Source organism: Vombatus ursinus, unplaced genomic scaffold (assembly GCF_900497805.2).
Source record: "Vombatus ursinus unplaced genomic scaffold, bare-nosed wombat genome assembly UNPS02014794.1, whole genome shotgun sequence".
Taxonomy (NCBI): Eukaryota; Metazoa; Chordata; class Mammalia; order Diprotodontia; family Vombatidae; genus Vombatus; species Vombatus ursinus.
In genome coordinates, this window is record NW_020954572.1 from 670417 (window position 1) to 683521 (window position 13105).

The 13105-nt window shown below is 34.7% G+C and overlaps 1 protein-coding gene across 6 annotated transcripts in view; it reads right to left on the reverse strand.

The window, feature by feature from the left end:
- PPP4R4 (protein phosphatase 4 regulatory subunit 4) overlaps positions 1-13105 on the reverse strand; it is a 131578-nt gene that overhangs the window by 57231 nt on the left and 61242 nt on the right. For all 6 annotated transcript variants that reach the window (XM_027870134.1, XM_027870130.1, XM_027870132.1 and 3 more), the window contains 5 exons: positions 9698-9845; positions 9134-9207; positions 7277-7383; positions 6441-6548; positions 3951-4072 (listed from right to left, as the gene is read on the reverse strand). In XM_027870134.1, the coding sequence (XP_027725935.1) occupies positions 3951-4072; positions 6441-6548; positions 7277-7383; positions 9134-9207; positions 9698-9845 (559 nt within the window). The remainder of the gene's footprint in view (positions 1-3950; positions 4073-6440; positions 6549-7276; positions 7384-9133; positions 9208-9697; positions 9846-13105) is intronic.

The window sequence follows — 13105 nt, forward strand, 5'->3', positions numbered from 1 at the left end:
ATTTTTATTATCTACTATATTATAAACTACATGAGGACAGTGACCACGTGATAAATAACTTTTATAACTTCCTCAGAGCTGAACAGTCCTCTGCATGCAGTAATTAATATTTACTGAATTAATCTTCATTATTTTCCTACTTTCAGTGTTGTCAAATATTTCCTTGATTTACTCAAGAATACACTTAAAACAAAGTTAATTATATACAAGTTGCCCCAAATTTCCATACCCACTGGTCCTGCCATGATATCTGAAATTCCTTTGGCAAGGTCTGAAAAGCTATGATCTAAATGCAATTGGTATTTAAGAGGGAAACTCTATTACGATATTATTGATCAGTACAGACATCAGGGTCAATTAATTTTTTAAAATCAGAAATCAATCACCAAATGGAATATTACCAGAATGCATGATAGACCAGGTATATTTTGATAATTGAGAATGATTAGAGTAGGGGAACTTGGACATCCAGAATATCTAAGGGGATGGAAAGGAAAAAGTAAAGGAATGAATAAATAAATAAGCATTTTTAAACAATATGTGCAAATCACTGTGCTAAGTGTTTGGGATACAAATAGAAAAGATAGTCCCTGCTCTCAAAGAGCTCACATTCTAATGAGAGAGACCACACATATAATTTCCCATTGCAAGTCAGATAAAAAGGTCCCATGGTTCTTAGTGTACTAGCAAAGTAGATGGTAATACATACAATTTAATGTCACTTATATTGATAATAATATCCATTTCTGATATTGAACCATTTGATAGTGCCAAAGACTTTGGTAGCAAGATTTTTATTTTTTACATCTTCAGTAACTGTGGCTGCTGATGAGTCAGGAGCTCTGCCATCCTCAGAAATAGTTGCCAGGCCCTATCTCCAATGGGACTTGCTTTCTGGGATGATAGCTATGGGGCCTGACCTGGTAGCAGGACATGGAGGCTGCTTTCAGAGGCTCTTGGGTATACCTGCCTGACCGTGGCAGTGATTCAGCAGTTAGTATTATTAGTGGCAAGGAAAATACTCCTTTCTCCATGGTGACTGCTCCCTTCAGTGATGGCTCTGGAGCCTTGGGTGGTAGCAGGGCCAGCGGTCTTTGGGAGACTGTTGTTTCCAAGGTTCTTGGGTCAGGGATAGACTACTTCTATCCTAATTTGAGGGGAGAGGGCAATCAAGACAGTGGCCATGGCAGTGGTTAGACTTGTAGGGAACATGCCACCTCCAGTCTCTCACTCATGGTGACTTGCTACTTCAGAGAGGCTGGCCTGCCTGCTCCATAGGCAACAGTTGGAAGAAGACTGATAACAGAAAGGATGAGGTATACTGAAGACAAGTCTCATGTTTTTCACAATTTTGTAAAAGTAATCAACTCTGGGGCTGGTCATTTTAGCATTTAATATAAAGCAAAACATAAGAAACTTTAATCTCCATCTCCCCCATCAGGTTAAAAAATAAGTTTAATTTAACAAAATGAAGCAGGAAAAATACAATCACAAAATCCAAAGTATATTCATAGCTAAAGTAGGTAATTGTTTTATATTGATTACTATCAGTCAGCCCTCCTGCTAATTACAGGCTACTAGGCAACAGTACATTGTCAAGCATTAGTTATTAACAGACAATGAGAAACCACTTGTTATTTTAAATGAACTGTTATTTTCTATATATCAAACATGGATTCAAATGAAGAAAACAGGTGTTTCTCAGTAGAGAAATACATTTCTTTAACTACTCTAAAATAAGCTGCTTTGGCCTGAGCTGCTTTGACTGTTCTGACCATCGTTTTCGCTAAAGCAAGGCAATCTACTATCACTGTAATAATTAGGCACAAAGCGAGAGAGAACTTTAAAAATAGAAAGAAAAAAAGGCAACTTCTTATATAACTAAAATTTTTACATAAAATTCTTACAATGCACTATCCTAGTAGCAGCTATATTTTCACTCTGCAAAATTCAGAGTCTTATCCCAAATTTGGCTCCTAGGACAATTAAAAAGGTCAAGCATCAACAGGAAAAACATATGTAAGGGTAAACCAGGAAGGCAATCCTGGTGGGTACTTCAATTCTAGATAGGTACCAATCATATTTTTAAAATAAAATTCACTTTTATATTATTGAAATTCAGTAAAGCAGATGAACAGATGTAGTTAAGTTAAAACTGTGTCTAAAACAACCCCTAATATTAAAGTATCCAACCAAATGAAAAGACAGGGGTTGGACCCATGATTTTATTAATAGGGGGAACCCTCAGATGAGAAGACTACTGCTAGCGATACAGGTCAGCACCTTCTCTGCAGCTTATACTATTACAGAGCGGCCTGGAGCACTAAAAGGTCAAGTGATACGCCTGGGATCACAGAATATATAGCTAGTAGGTGTCAGAGGCAGGACATCAGAAGCCAAGGCTTCCTGGCTTCAGGGTCAGCTCTTTATCCACTGCACCACAGCTGCCTCTAAAATCAAATCAAAGTAATTGTAAACGAGGACAAGTTAAGAACTGGAAATAATAGGCCTTCTAAAATTAAGCATTTATTACTTTATCCTCTTTCTATTCCTCAAGTCTCTTTGAGAGCTTGCATGCGGCTGACACTTTACAATGCTTTCAGCATGACAAAGCCCGCCTCACTTGAGTGAACTATCCCATTATTACTGATATCTACCGTGTTGACCCGCCTATCAATTCTCTTCTCCTAGACTTTTTTTTTATTTAAAGAAAGCTACAGGCTTGATATTTATAAGTATAAAATGGCAGCACCTGCAGTACATCTGTGGAGATGAAAAGCTATTATTCCTTGGGTTTCATTCTTCTACTATTCCTGTACGCTTCATGAAATTCAGCTTGGCATAGTGTATACAGTTAATGTTGTTGACAGGATGACTAGTACCCCAGGCATTCAAGCGCCACTGACAATGGCAGATAGTCACTGTGAAGTCCTGCATCCTGCTGTCAACACCTACAACATTACAAAATGTGCCACTATTCATGAACAGATGCAATCCTGAGTCAAAAATCATAAGCTTTTCCTTTGAAGACAAGGCATGGCCAAGACGATAGAGTGCTGACAACTACAGGCAGCATGGTTTTTAATTCCATAAACTGAATCTTCCATATTTTCAGTACATTTTACGAGTTTGCACTGGAATCTGCAAATGAGCACATCTTACTTTTTTTTTTTTTTTGTTTTTACTTTTCCAAGGTGAGATTATGCTTTGACATCATGTCATATGTCTTATGATGTAGGTGAAAATAGTGGAACTTACTATGTGCCTAATTAAAATGAAAATGCAGAAAGTAGTATCAAAATAGAACTATGCTGAAAACAATTATTTTTTCAATTTCCTAAACATTATTTCATTGGCTCCAACCAGTGAATCAGTACATTTCTATATATCACAATTATTTGCATTTCCATATCCTAGTAACTACTTAACTTCTTCACCAATCATATAAAACATTTACTGTATGTTTGTGCATGTGTGCTACACACACACACACACACACACATATGAATGATAGTAGTCAACCTATGACAAGTTCCACCAATGCCAAGGGAAATAAAGGGTATGCAGCGTAGTAGAAAGACCTTTGGACTTGGAATTACGAAATCTTGGTTTTAGTTCTACTCCTACCACTTACTAGGTATGGCCTTTGGTAAATTACTTAACTTGAGCCTCTGAATCCTCACCTGAAAATAGGCATAATAAAACTTGTACTATTTATTTCACAGGACTGTTGTGAGACTCACATAAAACACTTTGGAAAGACTGCTTTAAAAGGATAATATATTACCAAAATAAGATGAGGGAGTATTGAAGTATTACCCATTTGGAGACTTAAGAATAAACTAATGTTCAAATCTGTTATTACTTACATCATATAAGGAAAAACAAACAAATATATATATTTAGATGCACAGAAACAATGATGTATATGTGCAAACAAAAGAATTTACCTGCATCAAACATTTCAAGCAGATTAACTAAAGTTTCAAATGCTGCAAGTCGTACACTGTTGCTCTCATCTCTAGCTAGTTCTATTAATTCAGGAAGCACGACACTTTTGGTTAGTTCTGTCCTGCACAACAAGTAAAATAATTAGGGGGTGGAAATCACACCAGCAAATATCTATTAAGTACCAATTATGTGTACAGTACTGTGTCAGACACTGTAAAGAATACAAAGAAATATTAAGATATGGTTTGTACAAAGAACTTTCAACTGAATGGAGAAAATAAGATTACGTCAATTAAACATCAAAAATAACATCAACTAAAGAGTTCAATAAGCATTCAGATTTTTACAAATCAGCTCCAATTGCCCATGGTTATCTGTAGAGAGCTACAGTATATACTGAACTTTATTATAGACTGCAGGATTTCTTTTATTATAAGAAAACTCCAGAAAAAGATATGGATTAACTATAGCAACTTATTAATAGTTGTAACTGGAAGGTGCCAAACAGAATTTCCATATCTAAATGTCAGAGGAGAAATTATTCTCAAAAATCTAAATTATGTTACTAGAAAAAAATTTCCGTCAAAACAATGATACATGATATCAGAAGCCATAAAACAGAATGATGCACAACAGAAATAGTTTCAGACTAGGAATGATAATTATAAGCACAAAGGATTCTTATTCATCATCTTAATTTTGGCTTCTGTAAATTCATCATCATCAAATGTCGTTGCTGTGACTATCTTGTGCAATATGAAGAGTGTTAAAGGAAAGGTTATGATATGTCTGGGCTCCTTGTTTATAAGATGGCATGAGTCATAATTGTACATAATCCAACGATAGAATCAAAGATATTCAGTGAAATGTGCAGGATACACTGAAAAATTAAAGCTATAACTAAAGCAAGGGTGTGAGACTACATTTACAGGATGGCAAACAAATGCATTTTGAAGGAATATTTCAAGTCACATTAGACATTGGCAGTAGTTTCTTAATAATGGAACAAGCTTCCATTTTTTTTAAACTTGAGTAAAGAGTTATAAGGGAAAGTGAGGAGAATTTTGATACAAATATGATGGCATACTTGGAAACAGCAGTCTCATATAGATTTTGTAGACATGTACTCTGCAGCACAATACAGTGGGGAATACACTGGCTTTGAAGTGAGAAGACCTGAGTTTGAATCCTAGCTCTACTATCTATTACCTAGAAGGCCTCAAACAAATCACTTTATTTTTCAGGCTTTTCAGTGTCTCAATAAGCAGTTGAAAAATTCAGGGCAGAATTCACAAGAATTAAGTCAAGGACAATGAGCATGTCTGACCCCTTTATGGAAGGGCATGAAAATACAATATGGAGGAAAATTAAGGTGATATAACAAGTTATTCCACTGACAGGGTAAGAGATTTGGTTAGTCAGAGGGGTCTGAGTATGGGTCCAGTTAGGTTCCTTTTGTTTTATGATGATCCTATGAGGACTAGGTTTCCATTAGAGACCCTTGAAAAGAGTGGTTCTAGGTGACAGATTACTCCAAAGAGGGTCCAGAAACAAGGCCTTTTTGCACTATAAAGTATCATAAGTAATTACTCTACACTGGAATTAACGAAGGCCTTCTTCCAGGTATGAAACAGGGCCGTACCACATCCACTCTGAATCACAGAGAACACTCAAGACTTGTCCTAGTCAAGAAATCTTTCAAGTGGGGTCAGAAAGAAAAAGAAAATACAGGAAAAAGGCAAATGGCCTTTCACTCTTACTGTCCTCAACTACATAAGAAAGCACTAAAGAAAGGCTTTTGACAGCACCAAGACTCTTTTGGCTTTTAGTATCTCTTCAGAATTAGTTCTTTTCGTTTGTTTCCAAGGTGTACTTTTCCCTTCTTTCTTTATAGTTGCAGGGGAGCTTTGAGATGAAGAGACTAGTTTAGATCTATTTTTCTGAATGATAAGAGAATTAGCTGTCCTATGCTAATACCCTTTAGGCCCCCTATACAAAAAGGGAGAGGAGAATGCCAGGACAGACAGCATAAGCCTGTTTTACAGGGGTTTCATAGGAAAAGGAAAAAATAGGAATCATTGTGAAGTCCCTAAAACTAAACCATTTCTAACCATAACAGCAAAGCAGGTGAAAATGTCAAAGTTATGTTATAATAATGGTCTGTCATAGGCCATAAGTCCTTTCTGGGTTCAGTTATTCGGAGTACTAACTAAATGAGGCCATTTTTGAGAAAGCCATGTGGAAAGGCGGTGAGGATACAGAATATCATAACATATCACTAATTTCAAATCCTATTCACAATACATTTTAAATGACTGTTTTTTTGTTTTAGCTTTCAAAATAGCATATATAATAGGCTGGTAGAAAGAACAATTCTCATTATTTCACAACTAGGAGTCCTTATAATAGCATGATTTCTTGTAGTACAGAGGCAGAAAATAGTTGTAAGACAACAATAGAAAAAAAGACCATTTTAAAAGCACGCTTACCCTATACCCTGAGCTATGACGTCTAACTGTCGACACATGCAAGATCGAACTTCATATTCTACATCTTGGCAGAGGGATTTCACCAGAGGAAGTATTTCTCTTTTAATGCTGAAGGAGAAAACAAACATGTGGATGAATATATATTTTTTTATACTGGTGTTCAAAAAATACATAAAGTTGTACAAATGAAATCATTTAAATAGTAGATATGAATGGTATCATCTGCCTATGAACAACACACAAACTGGAATTAATTTTTGTAATGATTAACTTTGTAAATGGCAGCTAAAATTGAAGAAGCAAGGTTGTCAGATTATGATTTCCATCATCCAGATAATCATACTAGCATCTTATTCCTTCCAGTTGATCTGTCTACATTTTCCAGACCATATCATAATAACAAAAGCTGTATCACATATTTAAAACCTCTCACAAGCACAAATTGTGTAGAATGGTGTAGCTGAGTTACATGAAAAGGATTTATAATGGGAGAATTACTTCATGTCGTATCTACCAATTTGAAAAATCCACAATGATGCCATCTCATCTTTAGGAACATAATTATAAGGAGAAAGACTACAATGGGAAAAAGAATATTTTTAAATGGCCATGATATCTGAAAAAAAATAAAACATAAGTGTATCATACATTTTTCTCTGATATGTATTATACAAAATGTATATTTTAAAAACGTATCATGCACAGTAAATCTGTAAAATTGAAAACATCCATATTTTTACATACTATTAACAAAAATATATTCTTTTGAGATAATATACATTTTATATTATTCAACTATTAAAATGATCATCTAAAACTCATACACAAATACTCACATATGGGCTTCAAATTTGTTGGCCAATTTTCCTAAAAGTTTACAGCTAACTAAACGAGACTGGAGTGTTTGGGAGAGCTGTGCCTTGGAAACAAGTGGATTTAAGATCTACAATGAAAATAAAATTGAAAGAAAATTCACATAATGCTATAAATATTTGGAATTAATTTCAACTGCTCTTTTCAATGGTTTTGAGAAATGTTCTATATATTTTCCTTTTTCACCTTCAGATCCACAATAATTAACACCCCAAATTTCAGCTTGTAATGCACACTGGAAAATAACAGAGAAAAGTACTCGCGTTCTTGGCTGATAAGGTAGATACTATGTCTAATAAATTATGTAATTAAACTCAATATTTTCTTTTGGTATCTTTAATAAAAAGGTAAAAAAAAATGATGAGTCTTCATAGCTATAGAAATTAGCACATTTAAAATTAAGAACCACTTCAAGAAAAGCCACTTCTCTATGCTTGTATTCAATAGCAATGAATTTGAATTATGGTCATGAGAAAAGCCTGCAATGATCTATGTGTTCTGGGGTACATTTAAAATAAACTTCCAAAAAAAAGGGTAGAATGACTAGGTAATGAGCTTTGAAATTTTTCCTCCAACCAAATTAATTTTATTTGCCCTTAAAGTTGTAAAGACTACAGCTTAAAACCTGTTACAATATAAGCAGTCCTCTGCCAAAAGAACACAGAATAAGGCCCTTGTAAAGTACCATAAAGCTGATGGGCCTACATTAAAAATATATTATTTTTGATAATGTGCACCATTTGCAGTGGAAGGAACCTTGGGCTGGGATGGAGATATGTATTCTAGTACCAGCTCTATCGCCGTGAACTTGGAGAACTCACTGTATTTCGCTGGGCCTCAGCTTCCTCATCCACAGGTCCGTTATAGCTACAAAAGTATAGCTGATATTGGTAATGAAAGACTCTAAAAACTATCTGGAAGAGAGAAGTATAAGAACGCCCCCTGCGTGTACAACGGCGATCAACACCGATGTAAAACAAACCACCAACAATAACACAGGTGCTTAGTAAATGACTCCTCCTCTCAATCACAGCATTGGAGCTCAAAGGTGCCTCCGAGGTCACTGAGTCCAAGCCCCTCATTTTACAGGTGAGGAAAGTGAAGTGAGTTACAGGATAATGGGCAAGTCACTTAAGTTCTCTGGTCATCAGTTTCCTCCTCTGTAAAATGAGGGAGCTGGACTAGGTGATCTCTAAGGGTTCTTTCTGCTCTAGATCTAAGACCCTCTAATGCCCAAAGACGTGCTCAAGGTCACACAGGTTAAACGATAAGGATAGGATTCCAGCCCAGGTCTTTTGACTCCAAATCCAGTATTTTTTCCACTGTTCCATGCTGCCTCTTCTAGAATGTTTTTATTGGTTGTCTTTCCTTTTAGGAATGTTAATATCACATTCAAACACACTTTTCTAAATGATATCAAAAATCTTCTGCATACAGAGAATCACCTAGTTGTTTGGCATCATATGCCTAAGCATCAACATGTTTCACTGAATTATTCACTTTTATCCAGGCATTCTGACACTTTAAAGCAGTCATAAACTACAGCACTAATAAAACCTGGTTTGATGACAAAGAAAAGCTAAATGGCTCAAATAAAACCTTTCTCCTTTTTCACTGAACTGTGATGAGGAAATATTCCCACTTGTAACTTGGGTTATAATAATTTTCCTATTTGTAAAAATGTTGTTTATGGATTATTTAAAGATTGGAAAAGGAAAAACATTTATTGAAAAAGGACAAACATATTTTCTGCTTTTCTACTCCATTAAATTACTTAGGGATAGAAAACACTAACAATACTAAGAGAGAAAAAAACTTACTTCGTGTCTTAAGGTTTCTTTTGGCAAAGATTCTATTACTGATAGAAGAGTTTCCAGCCATGCATTACTGACACCTGTTAAACATACATATACCAAGTTATTCAGCTATCATATTCATCAAATGTGCTTCAAGTTGGTATATTAATATTTACAATAATTTTAATGATAAAAATTAGAAATATCATGAGTCTCTTTCCTCTTTTTTGTTCCAAGCAATATTTGAAAAAAATTGCCAGTTTCAAACAAAAATTTTGGCACTGTTTTGTCATTTTGTCTTCAAATAAAATTCTCTCTCTTTGCTACAAATAATAATAAAACCAGTTTTGTTTTTTAAAGAAGAGAATGCAGGAAATTAACTTATGAGGTAATAACAGATTTTCAGTTTGTAAAGATACTATATTTTTATCTACTATATTTGAGGAAAGTAATACTACTTTAAATTACACTATCATTTGGCAGAATGCTATCACTAAATGATATTGTAAATAGGCATTTTGGCTACAAACAATTTTGTATAGCCTGTACATAAAGGACAACAGACATTCACAGAAATAATCACCTGACCTGCATCCCTGTGCTCCACATGCTGTAGAATGATATGGAGGAATGAATGGGAGTAAGTTTGAATTGACACTGATTCCTCTTGTAGGATGGTCAAAAATGAAGCCGCAGCAGTTAATTGCATTTCCACCCCTGCAATATGCAGGACTTCCTGTATAACCATAAAGAGTGAGGATGCTGTTTACTAACAGTACAGATCAGAAATAGTTTAAAATACAAATTCAGTAGTGTAAGAATCAGATATGCCTTTCTGAATCAAAGAAACAAATGTGATCTTTGCTTCCAATCATTACTTTAAGAAAGCTATTTGCTAACCAACTAATATTCATTTGATCCAACAAGCCTTTCAATAAAAGGCTTTGAAGGATTATGATATTATATAGAAATTAAAGTGATACCTTGAATAAAAATGTAAATAAAACATAAATGTTAAAGCACATTAAAGAATTTGGGTGTTTTTTCATGTAATATAAATATATAGTTTTGTTTGTCATCTATATAACAGAGAAGCTGTCATCCAGTTTAACAGAAAAAAGGCACAACTTACCAGCCAACATACATTTCACCTGTTTGTTTTCTATATTACAAAAAGAAAGTCTTTATACTTGTGAAATAAAAATGCAAAATGCTAAAACATTGGGAAAGGATTTATATTTTCCTTATAATAACCGGCAGAGGCATAAATAAGAAAGGTACAAGAAACAACAGAAAAGTTGCAAGAGTTAGTTATTTTAACTAAATGACCAAAGCATTTTTCTTAATTGTCCTTGTTTTTATTTTATTAGACATGTTTAAGAAGTGAATGAATGCTCAAAAGTCAAAATCATCATTACATTTATTTTCACGTGTTAAAATAAAACTTCCTTCATAGACAATTTGCATAAAAAATAATGGATACACTTTAAAGTTGGATTTATAGAAAAGGTAATATGAGAGGTGCAGTATCCCTGGCTCTACCTAGATAATGTGTTGAATAAAGAACTTAAGAGCTATAATGGATTTTGGAGTTCATAAAGTACAGACCCATCATTTTACTAATAAGAAAACTGAGGTCCAGGGAGGTGACTTGCCCAAGGTCACACAGTTAAACAGCAACAGAACTAGGATTCAAACCAGTGCTTATTCCACTAAACTAACCTATCCAGTCAAGTAGGCCAGGCATTGTAGGCTGAAGGTCATGGTTACATAGATTCTGAGGAGTGAAATAGTCAAGAGTAATTTCCTGGAGAGATAATGGACAGAGAAGTGAAATCATGTTGTTCTGACATCTGCTTATTCCCCCATTCCTAAGATTTTGGCTTCTTGTTGTAGCTACTCTCCATGACTCCGGAGAGTTTGTGGAAGACTAGCGTTGCAGAAAAACTTTTAAAATTTACTATGTATATTTAGTTATAATAACCAACTGAATTTCATTTTAAAAATTGATGTCTACAGAAGAGTTTGGACATTTCAGATGGTGCTTTTATAAAATACTCATCAACATTATGTTCACAAGGACAAAGTATTTTATCAATGTGTTTATATCTTAACTCATTCACTTTAACTAGTTATCATATGTTCCTGGTCTTGCATCCATACTTTCCAAAAATGTCTTCAAGTTGTACCTTGAAACTATGGACTTTACAAAGATTTCTGAGCAAGGCCAAAACACTGAAGATCAGGAAAAGGGGAGGTAGACTGAGGAAATAAATATGTAGGCCAACATATAATCATAAGATCATAGATTCAGAAGTAGAAGGGACCTTAGAGATTATTGAGTGCAGTTTTTTCATTTTACATATGATGAAATTGAGGCACAGAGTTTAAAGGACTTACCTCTGGTGCCACAGCTAGTAAGTGTCTGAGGCAGAATTTGAACCCAGGTCTTCCTAACTATACATCTAACACTCTATACACTAGATCATGCTTCTTGAAACTGATGGAAATAGGTACTCACTTCTCTGACCATAACTCCATCATCCCACCAGGAAACTACTATCTCTTGTTCCTTCAGAATTCACGTAATTATTCCCTTCCTATCCAGATGGTTTAACACAGGACCTTGTCTGTGTGGGGCCAATGTTACTGTATTTCTCATGAAACATTTGTTATACAGCTTTATAGACACAGAAATCAAGAGTGATTTGAAAGGAAAGTTATGTGAATTTTATGATGCCTATCAAAATGTTTGGTATAGATAAACAATAAATATTTGTGGATTTTTTAAAAGGCTGTTGTAAAGATAATCCCTCATTTTAAAGGGAAAAGTCAGATTTTCCTATAGTCAGTACTTAAATTGTGCCTGAAAATAACTGAAGTAGTTTTTAGTATAACTGGGGTTTTTTGTTCTTGTTTTCTGGAATCTGTACCTTTTGTTATATAAGTTCTACCCCCAACTTTCCCAGGAAAATATCCTGAGCCTGTGGTATAGCCTATTCGACCTATATTTTACCTTCTATCATTTGCTACATTTAAAAAAAACAAATCCAAATGACTAATCAAACTGTTTGTGACTGGTTTTCTTCTTTATAGCTATAATAACTAAATTACTCAAGAAACAGATTTCACTTTCCGTTAATGTAAGAGTGATAAAATCAGATCTAGCTTCCCAAATTGCCCCACATGCAGATCTACCAGTACCCTCTAAAGAGATAAGGAGCTATGGGAATCATTTTCAGAAACCTTTGTATACTACAAGCTACCAGGCAAGCTACCATTAAAAAAACAAACAAACCCAAACAAAAACCAAAACTCTTTGGCCATAATAAGTGCTTAGTTTTAAAAAAGAAAAACAAAAACAATTTCCCTAGGTAGTTATTAAAGTTATTAAAGGTATAGAAGTTCTAGGCCAATGGAACACCCAGAGGGAGTAGGTGCATGATTTAAAGCACAATCTGCAACTAACATCTGACTATATGTCCCCTTCACTGATTTCACAGCAAACATTACTTTGGTGCTGACAATGGTGGACAGGTTAAATTAGATATGGCCCATATATAAATACATCACTTATAGATCTCAGAAGACAGAACTTTAATTTCTTAAAAACAGAAAGAATTTTTAAATGCAGTACTAAAATAAGGAGTAATGGCTACAACGTGTAGTTTGGTTCATTATAGTCTGCTGTTGTAACTTCCAAGAGATGTAAATCTGTCCCTGTTAGAAGGTAATAAAAAAATTCTTGGGTTTCATACTTATGCAAACTTTATGTAAAAGAAGAAAATCTGAAGCTTTCCAACTTCATATCTTCATACTGGGTATCTTAGTCTTGATTCGCCTGAGGAAACACTCCCCCACCTAATTTGCTTTAATTTTCGAAAAATCCTCAAGAGTTATCTGGATTTGGATTTGTCTCTTGCTGTGCTGACTTCAACATCTGGGGCTGTCCACTGTTAAGAAACCAGCACAGACTAAGAGATTGTATCACTACTA